This window comes from Neolamprologus multifasciatus, chromosome 4 (genome assembly GCF_963576455.1).
Source record: "Neolamprologus multifasciatus chromosome 4, fNeoMul1.2, whole genome shotgun sequence".
Taxonomy (NCBI): domain Eukaryota; kingdom Metazoa; phylum Chordata; class Actinopteri; order Cichliformes; family Cichlidae; genus Neolamprologus; species Neolamprologus multifasciatus.
The window spans coordinates 32,465,909-32,485,780 of record NC_140442.1 but is presented as its reverse complement, the minus strand read 5'-3'; the positions used below and the strand labels follow the sequence as shown (position 1 = coordinate 32,485,780).

Genomic DNA, 19,872 nt, shown 5'->3' with positions numbered 1-19,872 from the left:
AGCTGGAGTTCCGTGTTTGTCGACGAGCCCGTAGCCACTCATCCACCTTAATGCACAAAGACATTAGTTCATCAAAAGCGGTGGGAAGGTCCCGCATAATCAGCTCATCTTTCAGATCCTCACGAATATTATTTAACAGTGTGCTCCTAAGCGCATCCGGTCCCAAGACAGTTTCTTCTGCCAAAATCCAAAAGTCAGTGGAATAGTCTGCCATACTCTGCTTACCTTGCTTAAAGGTGAGGAGGCGGAGCGGAGCAGCCTCAGCTCCGGAGCCTCTGTTAAACACAGTCTTAAATATAGCCACAAAATCCTCAAAAGAAATCCCAGGGTCAGAGTTTAGTATCACCTGGGCGCATTTCAAAGCACGATCCCTCAGCATCTGTACAAAGAATGCAATCTTCGCCCTATCATTGTTATGAAAGCGCCGCTGTTAGCGGAAAATCAATGAGCAGTGGGCCAGAAAAAAAAAGCATTTTACCGACTCACCCGTAAAGGGTTCAGGCGAAGGCAGAGGACCGTCAGAAGATGGAGTGGCTGCTGATGGAGGGCTTGCCGTGGCCGCCGCGGGTGTTTCCTGCAAGGCGGGGTGAGCTGGCTGGGGATTCCCCGGCGGGTCAACGCCGCTTCTTGGGCAGCCAGTGCCTGTCCGATGGTATTCTGGTCTGCTGAGTCCATGTTGAGGCTGGATCGTTCTGTCACGACTAGCGAAGCAGACTCAGGCGCAGACCACAAACTCCTTCAAACAAGAGTGAATTTATTTACAGTGCTCTCCAACAGTGAAATGTATATACAAGGGTGTTTTGGGGAAAAGGGCCAGGGTTCCACGCAGCTTCCTCAAACACACACAACTCCTCTTCTCTCCATCACCACGCTTGTTCTCGCTCAGTCACAGTGCACAGGGAACGGGTCCAGGAAGACTCTACACACAGACAGGTAAATGGTTAGTTTCCGGGTTCAGACAAGTTCAAGTTCAAATTTTATTCGCCACATGCAGTGGCAGGTTGGCCTGCAGTGGAATGAACCCACCCCCGACCTTACATACACAACACAGACATCACATGGGGATACAAGTCAGAGATCGGTTGCATTACAGAAACACCACTGAAATGTACACTACAATGGGAAAGTACAAGAGGAAAAAAAGAGACCTCTACTCATGCCAGGCTATAGGAGGACAGCATGAGAACAGGAAACAAAAAAACTCCTCTGCACAGAAAGCACATAAATGTCCACAGTACAACATTATAGAGCAGGTGACCAGCAACAGGGTTGGGTAGGGGATAAGGAGTAATCCCAGGCAACACAGCAGCCATCCTGCCACTGCGCCGACTCTCCAGCGCGGGCCCAGACCCGCCTCGTGTTCCCAGGAGGCAACAAGCATCGAAGGCGTTGGAAGGGGAGGGGGGATGAGTGAGTGCTTATCAGTGCAAGTTTATGTGTGTGCGTGTCCATAGTTCAGACAGTGTCCTTCGCCCTGCCAGGCTAAGTAAACAGTCTACCAGCCAACCCAGGTGGCCTTGCATAGAGTGGGAAGAACAGTCAAAACACAGTCGTTATCAGGGAGTTTTTGTTCGGCTCCAGCCTTGAGCCCACAGCTGGCGCCGAAGGGATAGCCGCATTATTATGTTGATTTTTCTTTTATGCGAACAACTCATGAGAATTTCAAAGCTGTTCTTTAACACTCCAACACTGGTCTCTCAATCTCCCGTTGGAGAGCCGCGAGCTTCTCCATGATGTTATCAAACTTGCGCTCCGTGGTCTTGTCATTCTTGTGCTCAGAGAGCCGATTCTGAGAACTCACGACTGCACTGAGCTGCTCCACGATGTAATCCAACTTTCACTCAGAGATGTTATTCTGAGTGAACTTCTCCTTGATGTAATCCAATGTACGCTCAGAGGTGTTATTCTGAGTATTTACGGCAGCCGTAAGCTTCTCCAAGATCTTAACCATGCTGCACTCAGTGAGCCCATTCTGAGAAGTCGCGCCTCGTCCTATCATTTCAATCCCAGCGGGCAGCCTTGGGGGGGTTGAACAGCTGGTTCCGCTTCCTTAATTCTCCAATAAGCCAGGGCCAAGCCAGCTCCGATCAGCAAGAACCCTGTTATCATGGTTCCAAATAGGTAGATATCTTCAGCGTCCTCGATTAACAGCCCCGCCAGGCACACGATCCTCCATTTCTGCCACCCGTCCATCGTGTACCCGGCAGGGAAAGTCCCTCCAGGGCACTCGGGCTCTCCCGAGCCCAGACTTCTCGTTGAGAAAAGGGTGTCAATAGCATTCAGAGACCAGTTGATCAAATCCATAATTTTCTTTTAGGTTTTAGAGAACAGACTGTGAGAGATTGTTCCAGGGAAAGTAATACACACAAGACAAGACAAGGACACAAGAGGCTAAGCAGGGACGATAAGGGGAAGGAGGAGAGGAGAAAAGTGCGACTGCCGAGAGCCAAACAAGAAGACGTACTCATGAGTCTAACTTGCAGTTTGCAGGGGGACTGACGCTGATGGCTCAACGATCCAGCGACGAGTAGAGCAGGTCCGCCATCTTAAGTAGCCCTCTAATTCCATAATCAGCGGCAGGTGTGCTGATCATCCCCAGGTCCGTGGGCCAGGGGTGGGAGCCCATACTGAGCTCCGCCCCGGCAGGAGAAAGAGAAAGAGAGAGAGAGAAAGAGAGAGCAGAGGCGAGAGAGGAAAATAAACAAAACAAAACATAGCGTCTGACTGACGTCAGCTGGCGAGGTGCGGGGACCATGACAAATTAGACAAGCTACAACAATTAAGGGCATAAAATATAAGAATGTAGAACATAAAATCAGCTTTTATATGGATGATGTGTTACTTTTTCTCCAAAAGTCACAAACCAATCTCTCTGGGGTAATTGCATTGATAAACTCTTTCTCAAGAGTCTGAGATTATTCAATTAACTGGTCAAAGCCTACAGTTCTTCCAATTAATTGTTCCTTCCATAATTCTTCATCTACCCGACTGCAGTCTGGAAATATTAAATATTTAGGTATCAATATCTCTCCTAAGCTTGCAGAATTAACTAAAGTAAACCACATCCCACTTTTAAAGACAGTAGAAGGCGATCTGGCTAGATGGAAATCTCTACCAATATCACTAATGGGAAGGGTTGCCGGTATAAAAATCATGGTCTTTCCAAAAACAAACTATTTATTTTCAATGATCCCAAGTAAGCCATCACAAGATTGGTTCAGATCTCTAGACTCGTATATTTCTAAATTCCTTTGGAACAATAAACCCCCACCTATCAGCTTAAAAACATTACAAAGAACCAAGGATAAAGGAGGACTAGATCTGCCTAACTTTCAGCACTACTTTTTAGCCAACAGGCTTCAGTTCATCTCTAGATGGTTAAAACACACCTTAGATGAGCCTTGGATAGATGTTGAACAGGCACTATGTAATAATCTAGAAATTTCAGACCTACCATTTATCAGCTCGAACATCAAATGACATGAATGCTTTAAAAGCATCAACGTCAGCTCTTCTCTAACAGCATGGTGGGAGTTTCTAAAAATAACAGTCTTCATTAATCCCATGCAAACATACACCTATCTGGAACAATCCGGACATATTACAAAACAATATGATAAACTTGCCAGATTGGGGTGGTAAAGGAATTTAATACTTGGAACATATATTGGAAGGAACAGATTTTATTTCGTTTGACAGACTAGTTATACAATATGGGCTCACCAAGAAAAGATTTTTGGAATATCAACAAATTAAATCCATAGTAAAAACTTTAATCCCAGCGAAGCTGAATTACAAACACCACCGAGTGTGGTACAATTTTTTAATCTAAACCCCCCCCCCAAATTATTGTCTAAAATATACAGAACACTTTCTAAAACAGATGAATCAATATCACTTCCTACTGCAAAATGGGAAGTGGATTTATCGATCAGCTTAGACCAAAACCTTTGGTCCCAGATATGCTTAAAAACCAGTTTGCAATTAATACAATACAAAATATTACATAGAGTGCACCATACCGGTCATAGGACGTTCAAGATGGGCTATATGTCTTCCAACAACTGCTCACACTGTCAAACCAATACACCGGACAATTATATCCACGCTCTTTGGTTCTGTCCACCAGTTCAGAAGTTTTGGCGCGAGATATGTGAAGACTTATCAAAGTGTCTGAAATGTAACATTCCAACTTCCCCTTTAGTGTGTTTGTTGGGCAACTTGGATGAGGTCATTACAGAAATAAACACAGCCCACATTGTTTTTACCGGCCTATGCATTGCCAAGAAAACGGTCCTCATTAACTGGATCAGCTTCATCACCTAGTGGGGGTGGGGGGTCGTGGTTTGGTCCTGCCTTCGCTATTGTGGTTGATATGGGGGTAGGGATGCCTTAGGGCATCTGGGGATTCCCTAGGGACGTTTTCCCTGGAGGGCCTAACGCGGGGGTTGTGGCCATGACCTGGTTAGGGGCTCTGGTGGCTCTTAGATGGTGTTTTCCTTGTGGCTGCGTACAACGGAGATGGGGGAGGGTCTGTGCTGGCGGGGTTGGCTACTGGCCTGGTAGCCTGGCTGCCCCTGGGTGGGTCCAGGATGGGCGTGGAGGCTTGAGGGTCTGGGGGTGATCCGACCCTGGGCTGGGGCTCTGGCTGGGCCTTGGGGCCTTGGGTCCTGGTTGTTGTGTCGCCGCGGTGGTGGGCGGGTGGGTACATGGAGGCAGCAACGCAGCAACACTACATATAAGTGAGCGGAGGGAGGTTTGGGGTCTTCACTCACCCCCGTTATGTTAACCGTCGGGGCTGGGAGGAGGTGCTGGCCGTCGGATTGTGGTCTGAGATGCGGGACCTCCGTGCTACTGCAGATAAGGAGGCGGTCTGCTTTCCTCCACCCCAGAGAGAAGGGTTACATCTCCTGGGTCCGGGTACGGTTTGCCCTCAGGCCTCTGGCCTCTTGGCCTGAGGCCCGGTCCTCTCTGGCACAGCCCGCGGGCACGTCACTGCAACCCCCTCTGGCCTGTGATCCGTGGCTGCTGGGTGACCTCTCGTTTGAGGCTCTCCTGAGCTCTTCCCAGGAGGTTGGCATGGTTGCCCCCCTGGTGGTCCTCCTCGGGTCCTCGTATTCTGGGGCCTCTGGATGTCTGGGGCCTAGATCTCCTCCATACCTGCATCATGCCCTGGGGGACGGGGCTATGGCTCCCCACACTCCCTAGCAGATCGTTACATGGAGAAACCTTTGGAATACAAGCATGCTGATCCACACAGGTGTACACACAGGTGTTCACACGGGTGTTCACAGACGCGGACTACACCTTTCTTGGCTCCTACCTCAAAGCACATTGTGCGCTGTCGATCTTGTTTACTGCACAATAACATGTAATATTTAGTATCTACTGTTATCTACTGTTAGCTAGTTTATTGTGATGGTGTTGTATTTATTATGTTGCTCTTTTTTGTTTGTTTTCTCTTCTGTTTTTTCTTATCTCCATACAGGTGATCCAGGTGTTTTGTTTGTTTTTCTTTTTTTTTCTTCCCCCCTTTCTCACTATCTCTTCTCCCCTCTATTTTTCTTTCTCTCCCTCTCTTTCTTTCATTCCTTCTTCCTCTCTTATCAACCAGTCATGTCTGTCCCGTCTGTAACAACCGAAAATAAAATAAAATAAATACATAATTATAATAAAGGTCAGTCAAATGGACCAATATGGCAAGGCCATGATGATCCACTTGGTAAAGTAAATCCGCTTGGCATCTTTCTTGAACATCAGACAACAATTCTGATGGCTAAAGATCCAAACGGGACAGGCAGAAAAAAAAAAGAAAAAAAAAAAAAGAAATTAAAATGAATACTTTAACAATTCTGTTTTTGCAGTGTTAATCAGTAAGTACCTCTTCGACATGTCAATGGCTGTGAACAAAGAGAAACTTGTAAATAACTCATGAAAGAATAAAGTTACGTTGAAACCAAGCACACCATTGTTTTTCTTGTGACATTACCAATAAGTTTGATGTGTCACATGGCCCTCTTCCTATTGAAAAAACTAAAGTTGTATCCAAGATGGACTTCTAAATGGCCACCATGGTCACCACCCATCTTGAGGAGTTTGCCCCTCACATATACTAATGTGCCACAAACAGGACTTTAATATCACCAACCATTCCCATGTTGTTACGGTGTATCCATATAAATGGCCCACACTGTATTTCTGACATGGAGCCAGGGGCGATTTTAGCCCATTTTTGGGGGTGCTTCAGCACCCCCAAAATGAATCAAAGCACCCCCAAAGATTTCCTACTTTTTTTGACAACATTTGCTGTTTGTGTGACACACTACTAAAAATATAAAAAGCATACAGTACTGTACTTGTTTGAGACGTAACATTTTAACAACAAAAGTATAGATAACCCCCCCCCCCTCCCAAAATGGTTTGTTCCAGCTCGCCTATCCCCTGCTCTGGCTCTAGCGCTCTTGCTGCCAGAGCGATGGTGGCTGACACGCAGCGGAGCGGAGGTGTAAGTGCCTGGCTTAAAACAGGACATGTTAGCTGTATTTAACCTTCAGTTACTCTTTATATAGTTAGGAGACACACCATGTTTCCTTTTAGCTGAAAAGCATTACACCAGGTAACCTGCAGTGTTGAAAACGTGTTTTCCGACAATGTTTGCTACTCTACAGTCCGTCCTCCTGTAGTAAATTCAGCGACATTTGACCGTCCTGTTGCTCCCATTGAAATGTATACAACCTATTTAAAATCTAAAACTTTAAATTGTCTGTAGCCTGCTGTTGTTACCACTGTCCTGTTTGAAATGGATACTAACTAGCTAACTGGCTGAATGCCCATTAACCTTATAACTCCTGTTGTGTGTGTGTGTGTGTGTGTGTGTGTGTGTGTGTGTGTGTGTGTGTGTGTGTGAGCATGAGTGTGAGTATCGGGAGTGTCTGAAGATATATTGGCACAAGCCTTATGTCTCAACTTCGCTTCGTTAAGGAGATATGATGATTTGAAAATGCCTCTCATTAGAGGATTCCAGCGGTGATTTTGAAAAAACTCTCCATTGACTGTCTATGGAGAGTTTTCAGACTTTGTGTTGCTCTGAGGAGATTTGCAAAAAATCTCTAACTCCCAAAACAACGATAGTGACATTTTCTGAAAGCCAGCAAAAATACCTACGTTTTGATGTATAAGTTGTGGGGGTTGAGTGGAAATTGAACGAGTAGCAAGAAGTTGTTCGGACATTGATAATGTGTTCCCTTCATTTCAATGGGCAAAAATTTAGCAAAAAAAATCAATATCTCAAAAAGTATAGAAGTTATGAGCACCAAAAGTCATAGCCGGCATTAGCAGAAATAGCAGAATTTTTTAAGATTTGAACGGCGAAAATCTGATAAAAACTGCGGGACTAGTTCCACGGCGAAAAACGCACGGAAGCAACTAGAATAACTAGAAAAATTTGCATTTCCTGCGAATATGCTGTGTGAATGCCTTGTAGTGGAATCTGCTGAAAAGAGTTGAATGAGCAGAATTTCTGATGAAAAGATTTCTTTTTCTGAAAACAGCTGAAAAAGCTAGGATTTGTGCTGAAAACATAACCCACGTCCAGCAAACAATGTGTCCAGTCATCTCCCTGAGCATCCGTCACATGTAGGACTCGAACCCTTGCTATCGCACGGCAGCTGCTCACCCCACTGAGCCAAACCAGTTCTGGGTTTAAACAAAGATATGATTAGAGAAAAAATGTGCACTGTAGAGCAGAAGCTGAAATGTGCTGAAAAGAGGTGAAGAAGCAGAACTTTGTGCTGAAAAGAGGTGAAAAAACTGTAAACAAGTGTAAAATAAGTGAAAAATACTATGATTTGGTTCAAGTACTATGATTTGGCAGAAATAATATGATATAGCAGAAATACTATGATTAGGCTCAAATGCTGTGATTTTGTTAAAAGATTATGAATTGGCAGAAATACTATGTTTTAGCACAAATACTATGATTTGGTACAAATTTTTTCTGCTATAATTTAGCAGAAAAGTAATAACTTAAGCAGAAATATTGGAGAAGTAAAATGGCCAGCTGAAAAGAGCTGAACTTTCCTCAAAACTACTTGTTCAACTGTGAAAAAATTGGCAGAAACATTAGAAAAGCAAGATGGAACAGCCAGCAGATACACAAAGGTAAGGCAAAAATGACACGCCTAACAACATTTGCAAATATGGACACACACAGAGAAACGCAGTGACACATAACCCACGTCCAGCAAACAATGTGTCCAGTCATCTCACTGAGCCAAACTGGTTCTCAAGATAAAAAGAGATGGAGAAACTGACAATTCTGCTGTAATAGGCAGAAGATGCTGAGATTTCTGCTGATAAGAGGTGAAAAGGCTTAAAATTCCGCAGAAAAGAGATGATCCGTAGAATTTCTGCTGGAAAGAGGTTTCTGCTGAAAACAGCTGAAAAAGCTGGGATTTGTGCTGAAAAGGGGTGAAAAAATGAAAATTCTGCTGAAAAGAGTTAAAAAAGTTTAACTGTGAACTGAAAGAAATGTTGCCATAAGCAGGATTTGAACTCCGGCCTCCCAGTCTGAGAACGGCTACTCATCTCACTGAGCTAAAACAGAGCTCAGCCCAACACAGACTTGCGGGGTGGGGTGGCTGTAACTCAGGTCGTAGAGCAGGTCAGCTACTAACTGGAAGGTTGGTGGTTCGATCCCAGGCTCCACCAATCTGCATGTCAAGTATCCTTGGGCAGTGCATCCATTGGAGTGTGAATGTGTATGAATGTTAGAAAAAGTTCTTGGGTGAATGAATTAGTTGTATGCTCAGAGTAAAAATGTGTCTATTATGCTATATAAGAACCAGTCCATTTACCATTTACAAACTTGTGAAGAAACATTAGTCATGCTATTAGCTCCAGTCAACAGATGTCTTATTATGTGTCTATTATGAGTGGCAGGCAAACAAGGAGGTGCTGCGTGCACCCATTTCACTCTAGTCCATGGAGGAGACTAATACTGACAGAGGAGTCAAATACAGTATCTCGGGGTAATCAAGAATAAGTGCTTTTCAACGGAGAATGATTTTTTTTTAAATTTCACTGAAGGGATTCACTGAAAAGACACTGGGAACAAGTGTTGTCTGATGTAATGTTTACACTGTGAGACACTGAAAGGCTGCTGTGTACGTTATTACATGAACATGGACATCTGGCTGTGAACAAGACTTTACGTCTGACTTTATGTCGTTACAATTAAATTATGAAGACAAATATTATACACGTGATGGCATAAGAATCAGTCTTTTACCTTATCTGTTTTTATAAATCTATAACTAATCTATTCAAATCACAGTCATACTACCATACTTAATAAGAGCCGTTGCTAACAGAGAAGCGCTCTAAGACTGTTGTTGTTGCCAAGGCAACCACTAATGTGCAGCTAGGCTAACAGGAGCTTGCTAACTTTAATAAGACCCGCTTACACAACAGCACAGGCATATAAGGAATCAGTTGATCACTGCCTGAAGCGGAATTTCTTTGCTTTTTCTTATTTAAGATTGAAGTCACTGCCTTATTGGGCAGGTTGGTAATCTGTCTATGACGGGGACAGGCTGCATGCTGTCTGCTCCGGAGAAATGTAGTCAGATACTGGGTAATGCTCAAGATGCCTAATGACTAGTGGCTAATGTCAGCTTAGTAGTAGCTGCCAGCCTGCATGTTGTAGTCAAACAACCGCACTGAGTTCTAGATATTGTTAATGAATCAGTTTCTCTTTTACAGTTAACTGGAAACGGTAATAGTACGTTAGTTTCACTGAATAAAGGCTCGTGTACACATCCATGACTGCCCTGTGTTTGGCACAGTGTTTAGTTTGCATACACGCTTTAATGTGTGGACGATGCCCGCTGACTGTCATGCTTTTGTTCGTGTGCAGCGGAGACAATGCAGTGCTGTAACACTGATGTACATGTGTGTATATATGTGGGGGGACTGTTTTGGTTTTTTCACTAACGAAACCGTCCTCTACCAACCCTCGGTTCACCCCTGTCCTCCGCCCGTCTTCGCATCACTGTTAACCTTCCCCCGAATGAAATGACGGCTGTACCTGAGACTGGTGGCCGTGCAGCTAAACACTCGGCGCAGTCAGCGCTGTGCCACGGCATCGTCAGAGCCTCTTAAGCTTACCGGCAGTCACAAAACAACGCTCCCCATGCTCCGGCCACCGAAGCTTACCTTGCTTTGGCCGATCTCTCGTAACTCCATCCCGTCCCAGTCCCCAGATCTCCGAAGCCCGAAGCGGGATAATTCCTCTCCATGAAAGCAAGCGCTGGATGAAGATGCACAGATAGTGAGGGGGAGGGAGGGAGGAATACCTTCACTTCCCAGCGCCCGATTCTGTTTATTTCTCTGCTTGACAAGCCTGTAGACTGAGAGGAGTGGGGACCGGGGGCGGTGTGGGGAGCCGCGGCAGACAGGAGCACCTCCTCCCTCCCTCCTCTCCCCGTATATTTAACTGTCTATTGTCTCTCGTATTAAGCCGACGGGCCGCAGAACAGATGCTCCGCGTCGCAGCTTTAGTAAGAGAAATTATATTCACACTGCTCCGATAGCTGCTGCTTACTCGCTCTTTTCGCGTTTTGTTCACATGACGCCATTTTTAAGAAGAATGACTTGGCTGGCGTTCATCGCCTCCCCTCTCTTACACACATGCACGCCTTCGCAGTGTGCTGTAGACAAGTGTAAAAACAAAACAAAAACTAAGCTTCTACAGCAGTTTTACCTTTTTATGACAAACAACACACACACAAAGCCTGCAACCATGTCCAGAAGAACTTCCTCGTGATTCTAATTTAATCTACTACTTGCATGCTTATTTGCTGGCTTTGCAAGTCACAACAAGTTATACAATGACTGGAGGCATGTGAAATTGTTACATGATTTATTATATAAAATGTATCTTGGTTTTTCTTGAAGAACACAAATGCACAAACACAGCACAAAAACGAAGTCTTAAGTGATCAGACTAGTGACAAATGATTAGCTACTGTCCACTTTGGGGACCGTCTTTGAACTGCACTCCTAAGAAAAATATGTATATTTTAAAAAACAACCAGAAATTTTCCCCAAACCATCAGTGTTAAGGTTTCCCACAGTGACCTGCAGGGCTTTCATTCATTGTCACCTGGATCAGCAGATACCGACGGCGCACCCCTGTGGTCAAAGACAGAAAGAAAAACTTTGTGAATAGCAGCATGATCAATGAACGTCCAGCTGTTTCCGTTCCTATAAAAAAAAGGCATAGGTTTTTAGAAAGACGGGGCTGCAGTTAGTTTGAAAGCAAATAAGAGAACTGAACTATTTGTGCAACATCTCTAAAGTTAGAAATATCCTGTCTCAGAGTGACGCTGAAAAACTAGTTCATGCATTTATTACTTCCAGGCTGGACGACTGTAATTCATTATTATCAGGAAGTCCTAAAAACTCACTGAAAAGCCTTCAGCTAATCCAAAATGCTGCAGCAAGAGTCCTGACAGGGACTAGAAAGAGAGCAGATTTCTCCTGTTTTGGCTTCCTGTTAAATCCAGAATTCAAAATCCTGCTCCTCACATACAAGGTCTTAAATAATCAGGCCCCATCTTACCTTAATGACTTTGTAGTACCATATCACCCTATTAGAGCACTTCGCTCCCGCTCTGCAGGCCTACTTGTTGTTCCTAGAGTATTTAAAAGTAGAATGGGAGGCAGAGCCTTCAGTTTTCAGGCCCCTCTTCTGTGGAACCAGCTTCCAGTTTGGATTCAGGAGACAGACACTATCTCTACTTTCAAGATTAGGCTTCAAACTTTCCTTTTTGCTAAAGCATATAGTTAGGGCTGGACCAGGTGACCCTGAATCCTCCCTTAGTTATGCTGCAATAGACGTAGGCTGCCGGGGATTCCCATGATGCACTGGGGTGTTTCTTCTTCACTCACTATGTGTTAACAGACCTCTCTGCATTGAATCATATCTGTTATTAACCTCTGTCTCTCTTCCACAGCATGTCTTTATCCTGTCTGTCTTCCTCCCCTCCCCTAACCAATCACAGCAGATGGCCCCGCCCCTCCCTGAGCCTGGCTCTGCTGGAGGTTTCTTCCTGTTAAAAGGGAGTTTTTCCTTCCCACTGTCGCCAAAGTGCTTGCTCATAGGGGGTCATATGATTGTTGGGTTTTTCTCTGTATCTATTATTGTAGGATCTACTGTACAATATGACTGTTGTTGTGATTTTGAGCTGTATAAATAAAATTGGATTGAATTGAATGTGTGATTGGTTTCTTCATGCCATCACACACATTTGGTATTGTTTGAGGTATCATTTCATTTTCGATGTGCACATACAACACATACCATACACTTGCAAACACCACTGCATACACCACTTTACACCACTCATATAGACTTTCTCGCATCATGATTGTCATTGATTATCATACTATAATCAGTGTAGCACATATATGGATGGTTCCATGTTCTTCATCTTCTAGATAAGTGGACCAAAGTTATTTAGACATTGCCTGGGACACAGAGTGCCAATATCTATACGGCATACAAATATTTCACATTTGTATGCCATTTCATTTACTGTAAACATGAGTACATTTGACAGTTAGATCAAGCACTCATCTGCAACCTGCTTGCTTTCCCTTCTTTGTAATTGTGTCTTTACTCAATCAGTTTCACTTGTGTTGAATTTGTTACACCTGTTTCCAATCAGTCACCTTCCCGTGTATAAATACACAACACGTGTTGTGCTTCTCTCACCAGAATGTCTTAGAACTCTTGGTAGTCAGTCTTTCCGGTGTTCCTTGTGTGTGCACGCTTTGCCTTCCACTTACCCTGAATATGGTGGTGGTGGAGCATCGTGCTGCCCACTGTGATTCAGGGCATCGTTGTAGCTAGGCAGACCTGGTACAGTGATCCCACCTAGGGGCACCATCTCCGGAGCTGATGTATGCCCATCTACTGCAATTTGTACTGGAGGTCTGGAACAGCACACAGCACAACACGCCAATTTTAAACCCCTTTAGTTGCTGTATTGCTAATAAACAAAAATAAAAACGTGAAAATGTTTATACACTATATTGCCAAAAGTATTTAGTCGTCTGCCTGTATTTGGTCATGTAAACTGGGCTGATATCCCATTTCTAATCCATGGGTTTAATATGATGTCGGCCCACCGTTAGCAGCTATAACAGCTTCAACTCTTCTGGGAAGGTTTTCCAGAGAAGGTTCAGGAGTGTGTTTATGGGAGGTTTTGACCATTTTTCCTGAAGCACATTTGTGAGGTCAGACACTAAGCATGTGCCCTGCCTTAGGTGCCACCTATTCCTAATCCTTATATGTATAACTGAGTGATTTGCATAAATTAGTGCTATTTCTTAAATTTGTAATCTGTGACAAATTGTATTGTTTAAATTTTTTAGTCTGTTAGTGTCTTGGAGCAACTGTAACCTACATCATTTCCTTAGTGATCAATAAAGTTTTCTGATTCTGGATGGAAGATGAACAACTTTAATAATTGACCAACGCGTTTCGGCTTGTGACCCTGATGAAGGCCACAAGCCGAACGCGTTGGTCAATTATTAAAGTTGTTCATCTTCCCTTAAGTGTTGCTGGAGTTCCTGCTTTGTGAATTCTTTCATCCTCTCCATGCACCTTGGAAGTAGGTGAAGTTGTGCCAGAAATCTTTGCTGTGATTCTGGTACAGCTGACTCTACTCACCATTAAAGCAAAAGTACTTAGGTCCAAAAAAAGGAGATTTCTAGTCCCAGTGAGCTTTGATGGGGTAACTGTAGCTCAGGAGGTAGAGCTAGTCATCTAGTAATCAGAAGGTTGGTGGTTCAATCCCTGGTTTCTCTGGTCGACACATAGCCACATATCCTTGGACATGCATCCATACTATGAATGTGAGTTCTGTATTTTTCTGTCATTTAAAGTTTTTTGACTTGCTTCAATTTTTAGTGAGCCATACCTGGGTTTTGTTCTTTCATTTTTTAAGGTGACAGTGGTTTGTCCGTCTCTTTTGGTTTAATTACTAATAAAATATTAATAAACTTTAATAAACATTTCTGCCTTCATGTCTCCTTTTTTCAACCCGGACACTTTGTGTTACTTTCCCACATCCCCTGGACCTTTAAGGGAAAAATAACAGTAAATAATTATAAGTTTGCACAAACTCTGGATTAAGATTAAGGGATTAATATTGCCTTCTTGTCTACTTTGTATTTTTTTTTAATGGTCTACTAGTTTTTAAAAGATTTTACTGGGAAATGTTACTGGTGTCGGTTAGGGTGTCACTTTGTTCCACATTTCTCTGTTACCAAATGATCCACATCGGGGTAAACTTACCGGCCAGACCTCCGTGCACCCTTTTTCTTGGCTTTGTAGCAGTACACTCCCAGCACCGTGACAATTACAGCAGACACTAGTACAGCCAGGATCCCTGCCACCAGACCTGACACGTCCAGTCTGTTTGTACTACCTTCAAAGACAAACATCATCACCCCACTCAAAAAACGTTTCTTCAATAGTTCTCATGTTACTCAGTCAGACAATCTGTAGCCAATCACCACAGCAATGACTTCAATCGTGATACTGTTGTAGGTTTGAAGACGTAGATAATACAGCAAAACTGGAAAATATACATTGAAACACACAATCAACAAAAAATAGCAACATGGAAAAAAGAAACTGTCGTCCCAACTACTACAAAAAATACATTCATCATTATTATGCACATTTGAACAATGAAATGAAAAGGTTAGCATAGTAATGCTAAAGTATTACCTTGATTGGTGTACGTTTTCCAAAATTTTTCCTAGAAATGGAAGCAAATGAAGATTAAATGAAGAGGTCACCTTGAATAAGTTAAGTCAAATTGCTCAAATACTAAGAGAAAAGGTTTGTATTTGAATATTTAAATAAAAAACATGTATATTTAGGTGATAAAAGTGTAAATAATTGTTAAATTAAACTGATAGTTTTTCATTCTAAGACTCCAGATTAAAAAAGGTTCTACAGTCAAAGAAGAGTCACCGTCTTCGCATTGTCCTCAAAAATCTCTCTGGCTTCCTCGTAGTTGCAAATCTCTTCCATGCACTCCCTCTCCATATCACCAGGCACAACCAGCTCAAAGTCCCAGCTGTTATAGAGCAGTGAACGGGACAGGAAGGATGCAGCTTCTGTCTCATCCACCAACACTGGATCTCCTACAGGGTGTAGTTCATTGTCACTGATAATCAAAAACATAACTCATACGGACATCACAAGTCAAACTCTCTAGTCTGCTGTCTAAGCTCCAGATTTCCCGTAGTATCTCTGACCCCTCTTCGTGTGGAGAGGGATGCATTCTCAAATTTACTCAGGGAGCTTCAGCCATCAGACCCCACCAAACACTCCTCAGACAGTGCTGGGGTTTTCTGTGATTCTGTTTAAAATCACGAAGCTGGTTTTGACTGCTCCGTCCCTGGATGAGTAACGCTTGGTAAAAAGTCCCTGTCGCCTTCGAGCTCAGATGTCCATTTCTGCTCTTCGTTAGTCAAGTTCTTGTATTCCTGTGCGTGCTTAGTCTAGTGATGGTGATTCAAATTGTAATCCTTAAAAACTCTTGTGCTCTCCACAAACAAAGCACACGATTTTACCTTTGACTTCAGTAAACAAGTACTTAAGTGCATTTCAGGAGCTCCCAAATTCACATCTCTGATAATCGGTTCCAACACATTTACAGTGAAGCGGCATTTTCTTGCACACACATATGTAAATGTTAAAAAAATAGCCGTCAACAACAACGTTGTGTTATGATTTCACACAAAATCACAAAAAACAAACAGAAAAAAAGTGAAAGCTGAGAGTGTTTGGTGGCTGAAACTGGACAAAACTGGATTATTTACGTTTGAATCCTAATTTTCTGTGGAGGTCCATCATTAACCTACTTTAATGGGGTTAGGGTTAGGCTTAACAAATTTCCCAGAGGAACCAACAAATTTCCCAGAGGAACCTACCCGAGGGATTAATAAAGTTTTATCTAATGCCAACGGGAGATTTTCAATGTGTTAGCAGTCTCCCTATCATTGGAAAACCACACAACTTCTAAAAATGTATATTATGAATTATAATTGTAATTATTATTATTAATAATGTTGTTGTTGCTGAGTATTTCTGAAACTTCTGATCTAATGAAGTTATAATTCACACACACGCTCACGAAATGAGACCACGGAAGATTAGAAAATGCTGCCTGCTGTGAGACGTCTTGATTTCTGCTGCAACATTCAGATGGTAGCGCGGTATTAAGGTATCTGTGAAAGATCCTTTCAGGATTCTGCTTCCTGTGGTGCTCGGTGCTGTGGGACTGTTAGTTCCAGCTGACCAACGTTTAGTTTCACGCACAGCCTACCTGGAGATCCATGCTGACAACCACAGCCACTCCAGTGGAGCATCTTAGCGATGTGGGGGAATGAGACATTTGTATTGTGGATATGTGGATGAACAACTGTGTGATGCTAATGTTTCCAGTACTTTTTTCCAATCTGTACCACAAACAATCCAAGTGAGCTGTGAACGCCGAGCGTACTAGAAAGATAAACCTAATGTGAGTCATATAGGGAGGTAGGATGGAGTGATTGCCTTTCTCCTCCTCATGGCGCCCCTGCTCATCACCACTGTGTTTATGTGCTAAAAGAGAAATCACTTCCTTGTAATGAAAACTGATTCTGAAGTACAACTGCACCAGCTCATCTACACAAAGCTGAAGGTGTATATACCATATATATATCTGTAGATGGTATAGCAGCCATGGCCGTTTGTCTTGAAACAATTGTAATCTTCACATTTCAAAATTTTGACTTTATTCTCACAATAATGTTTTGCTTTTTTCTTAATGGGGCCCTAATACTCCTTCATAGGAAAGGCAGTGGTGCTATTTGTTTTTATTGTTATTTATTCTAAATTCTGCTACCAAGGAGCTGCTTCTAATCTCACTTAACATCTGATGTTTAATGGCAATAAACTACTCGGATTCACAGAAGAACAGTTTGGTTTTCCTCTAGTCGTCCTGTTGTTTCAAGGCACGTTTGTGTAACTGAAGCTCGGCACCTCACATTACCACAAATTATAAAGCAAATCTTTATGAAGTGACAGGAGACAGGTGTGGGTTACCTGGTTGGTGTCTGTAGGTGACGGAGCAGTGGGCCATCTGCACGAGGGACAGTCCGTTCATCCACAGCAACAATAATGCGGCTATCGAAGCACAAAACTACACAGAAAGAAGTGCAAGAGCACCTGTGAAAACACTTGTAGTGAGAAGCATGAAGATGATCCTCCAACACTGACCTGTCCAGCACAGCTGCTCCATTTGGCTCCCGTTTGTTCCATCTGTCAAAGCTTTCTTGAAGAAAAACAAACGGGGTTCTCTTGGTTTCACCAAAAACAGAGCTAATAGTTACTCCACTTCATTGCGCACTTTATTGAGCTGAGACGATCAGGAAATAATAAACCTGTCGGACAGCATTGCACCTGGAGGGAGGAACCTCCACAAACCGGTTTCACTGTTTACTCAAAATATGCGGTCTATGTTCAACCTGAGGAAACATGTCCAACAGACAAGCAACACACGTCTGCCTTGTAACTATAGAAGCGAGTGTAGAAACAGCCTTTAACCTTAATGACAAATATCTAGGACTGCCGTGCCAAGCTAGGGTACCCCCCATCCCCTGCGTCGGGAGCGCGCACAGGGCAGGGAGCGCGGTGAAGTTTTACTGAAACAAACACTGTCGGTACGTCAATGATACAATAAATGATACATTTATTGTTCTCGTGTGGATTATTTCACCAAACCGAGGACGGATAATCACGTCTGCGTGGACTCTCAGCGAGTAAACCCCGTGTTCGTCTACAGAAACACGTCGTGTTTGTCCATATTTTACATATGTGATCATCACTTTGTTAACCAACAACATGCAGCTCCAGTCATCGCTTGTAACATCAGCTCCAAAACGCCACGGCAAAAACCGCAGGGTGACGTCACCTGTCTGTGGGCGTTAGATTCATTAACAATTAAATACCATAGAAATATTTTAAATACCAAATAAAGGCGGATAAATACAACAAAATGATACGACCAAGATAAAAACTGTGGTATTTTGTAAATATCATAATAAACGTGAATTCACTGTGTAACTGTGTAACTTTATTAGCAGCGTCCTCCTGAAGTGCGCCAACAACACTGAGAGTAACGTCTTGATGCATTCTCAATCATCCAGGAAAATAAATCTCCAAAAGTTGATTCTGTTCATCTGGAGGTAGCATATTCTGGGAGAAACGTTTCGTCACTCATCCAAGTGACTTCTTCACTGACTGAAGAAGTCACTTGGATGAGTGAATTAGAATGGTCAGTGTCATCTTTGTAAAGTACTTGTATGAGCTTTTCAACTAGACACTGACACTACTGCTACTGTTGTCTAAGGCAACGGTCCCCAGCCTTTTTTGCTCCACGGACTGGTTTAATGGCAGCCACTATTTTCATGGACCGGCCTTTAAAGTGTGGCGGATAAATACAACAAAATGATACGACCAAGATAAAAACTGTGGTATTTTGTAAATATCATAATAAACTAATTCACTGTGTAACTGTGTACATTTTTTAGCAGCGTCCTCCTGAAATGCGCCAACAACACTGAGAGTAACATCCTCCTCTCTGCCCCTTAATGCTCTCTGGTCGCTATGGTAACGCATACATATTTCTTTCAAAATAAGACACAACTACAACACGTGAAAGACCCAGGGGAACAGAGTTAACGAGAAAAACCCTGAAAACCATACATTTCACACCTGAGCTTCAATTCTCGCGGCCCGGTACCAGTCCGTGGCCCGGGGGTTGGGCAGCGCTGGTCTAAGGAGCTTGGAGGGAAAAGCATCTGGACTTCTTTAAGTTGCTTGAAGACATTTCACCTCTCATCCGAGAAGCTCCTTCAGTTCTAAGAAGTTCTACTTTTCTTGCTTATGGTGTGCCACAAGGTTCAGTTTTGGGGCCTTTATTGTTCTTACTGTATTTACTTCCTCTTCAACACTTATTGAGCACTTTTAAGGACATTTCGTATCACTGCTATGCAGATGATATTCAGTTATATATCTCCTTTAAGCCCCATGAGGTTTCCAAGCTACAGATTTTGCATAAGTGCATAGACTCCATTAGATGTTGGATGGCTGGAAACTTTCTTCAACTAAATGAGGAGAAGACTGAAGTTCTTGTTTGTGCTCCTAAAAATGTTGTACCTAGTGTTATGGAAAACTTGGGTCCACTTGCTACATTTGCAAAACTGTCTATCAGGAGCCTTGGTGTTAGTATTGACTCAGCTCTGACTTTGGATGCCCATGTAAAATCTTTGGTTCGCTCCTGTTTTTATCACTTGAGAAACATTGCTAAGCTGAGTCCCATTGTATCGCGCTCCGAATTAGAAATTGTTATTCATGCATTTGTTTCATCTCGTCTGGACTATTGTAACTCTTTGTTTACTTGTTTATGTAAAGCCTCTTTGGAGCGTCTGCAGACGCTTTGCAGCAGAACGCTGCTGCAAAGCTTCTGACCAAGTCCTCCAAATTTTCCCATGTCACACCCCTGCTGATTCAACTGCACTGGCTCCCCGTTAAATTCAGAATCCAGTTTAAGGTTTTGACCTTGACTTTCAGGGCTCTGCATGGACAAGCACCAACATATATAAGTGAACTTTTACATGCATACATTCCCAGCAGGTCCCTGAGGTCATGTGACCAGGGCTTGCTTGCTGTCCAACACACGAGGCTGAAAACAAAAGGCGACAAAGCTTTTGGAACTGTGGCCCCCAGACTGTGGAACTCTC

At 43.2% G+C, this 19,872-nt stretch overlaps 2 protein-coding genes across 6 annotated transcripts in view; both read right to left on the bottom strand.

Annotated features, from left to right (window-relative positions):
- prr12b (proline rich 12b) overlaps window positions 1-10,325 on the bottom strand; it is a 63,116-nt gene extending 52,791 nt beyond the window's left edge. For all 4 annotated transcript variants that reach the window (XM_085155592.1, XM_085155591.1, XM_085155593.1 and 1 more), the window contains exon 1: window positions 10,216-10,325. In XM_085155592.1, the coding sequence (XP_085011718.1) occupies window positions 10,216-10,298 (83 nt within the window). In that variant the 5' untranslated portion in view covers window positions 10,299-10,325. The remainder of the gene's footprint in view (window positions 1-10,215) is intronic.
- On the bottom strand, window positions 9,461-18,123 carry prrg2 (proline rich Gla (G-carboxyglutamic acid) 2). 2 transcript variants are annotated; one of them, XM_085155672.1, is made up of 7 exons: window positions 17,348-18,123; window positions 17,174-17,270; window positions 15,053-15,225; window positions 14,804-14,834; window positions 14,366-14,498; window positions 12,853-12,999; window positions 9,461-11,193 (listed from the first exon to the last, which is right to left on the bottom strand). In XM_085155672.1, exons 1-7 carry the CDS (start codon window positions 17,387-17,389, stop codon window positions 11,151-11,153), a joined length of 666 nt encoding a protein of 221 aa, XP_085011798.1. In that variant the 5' UTR covers window positions 17,390-18,123; the 3' UTR covers window positions 9,461-11,150. The 2 variants fall into 2 exon arrangements, with proteins under 2 accessions (XP_085011798.1, XP_085011799.1); XM_085155673.1 differs by having other exon boundaries at window positions 15,053-15,248; window positions 17,348-18,121.
- Window positions 18,124-19,872: the final 1,749 nt, after the last annotated feature.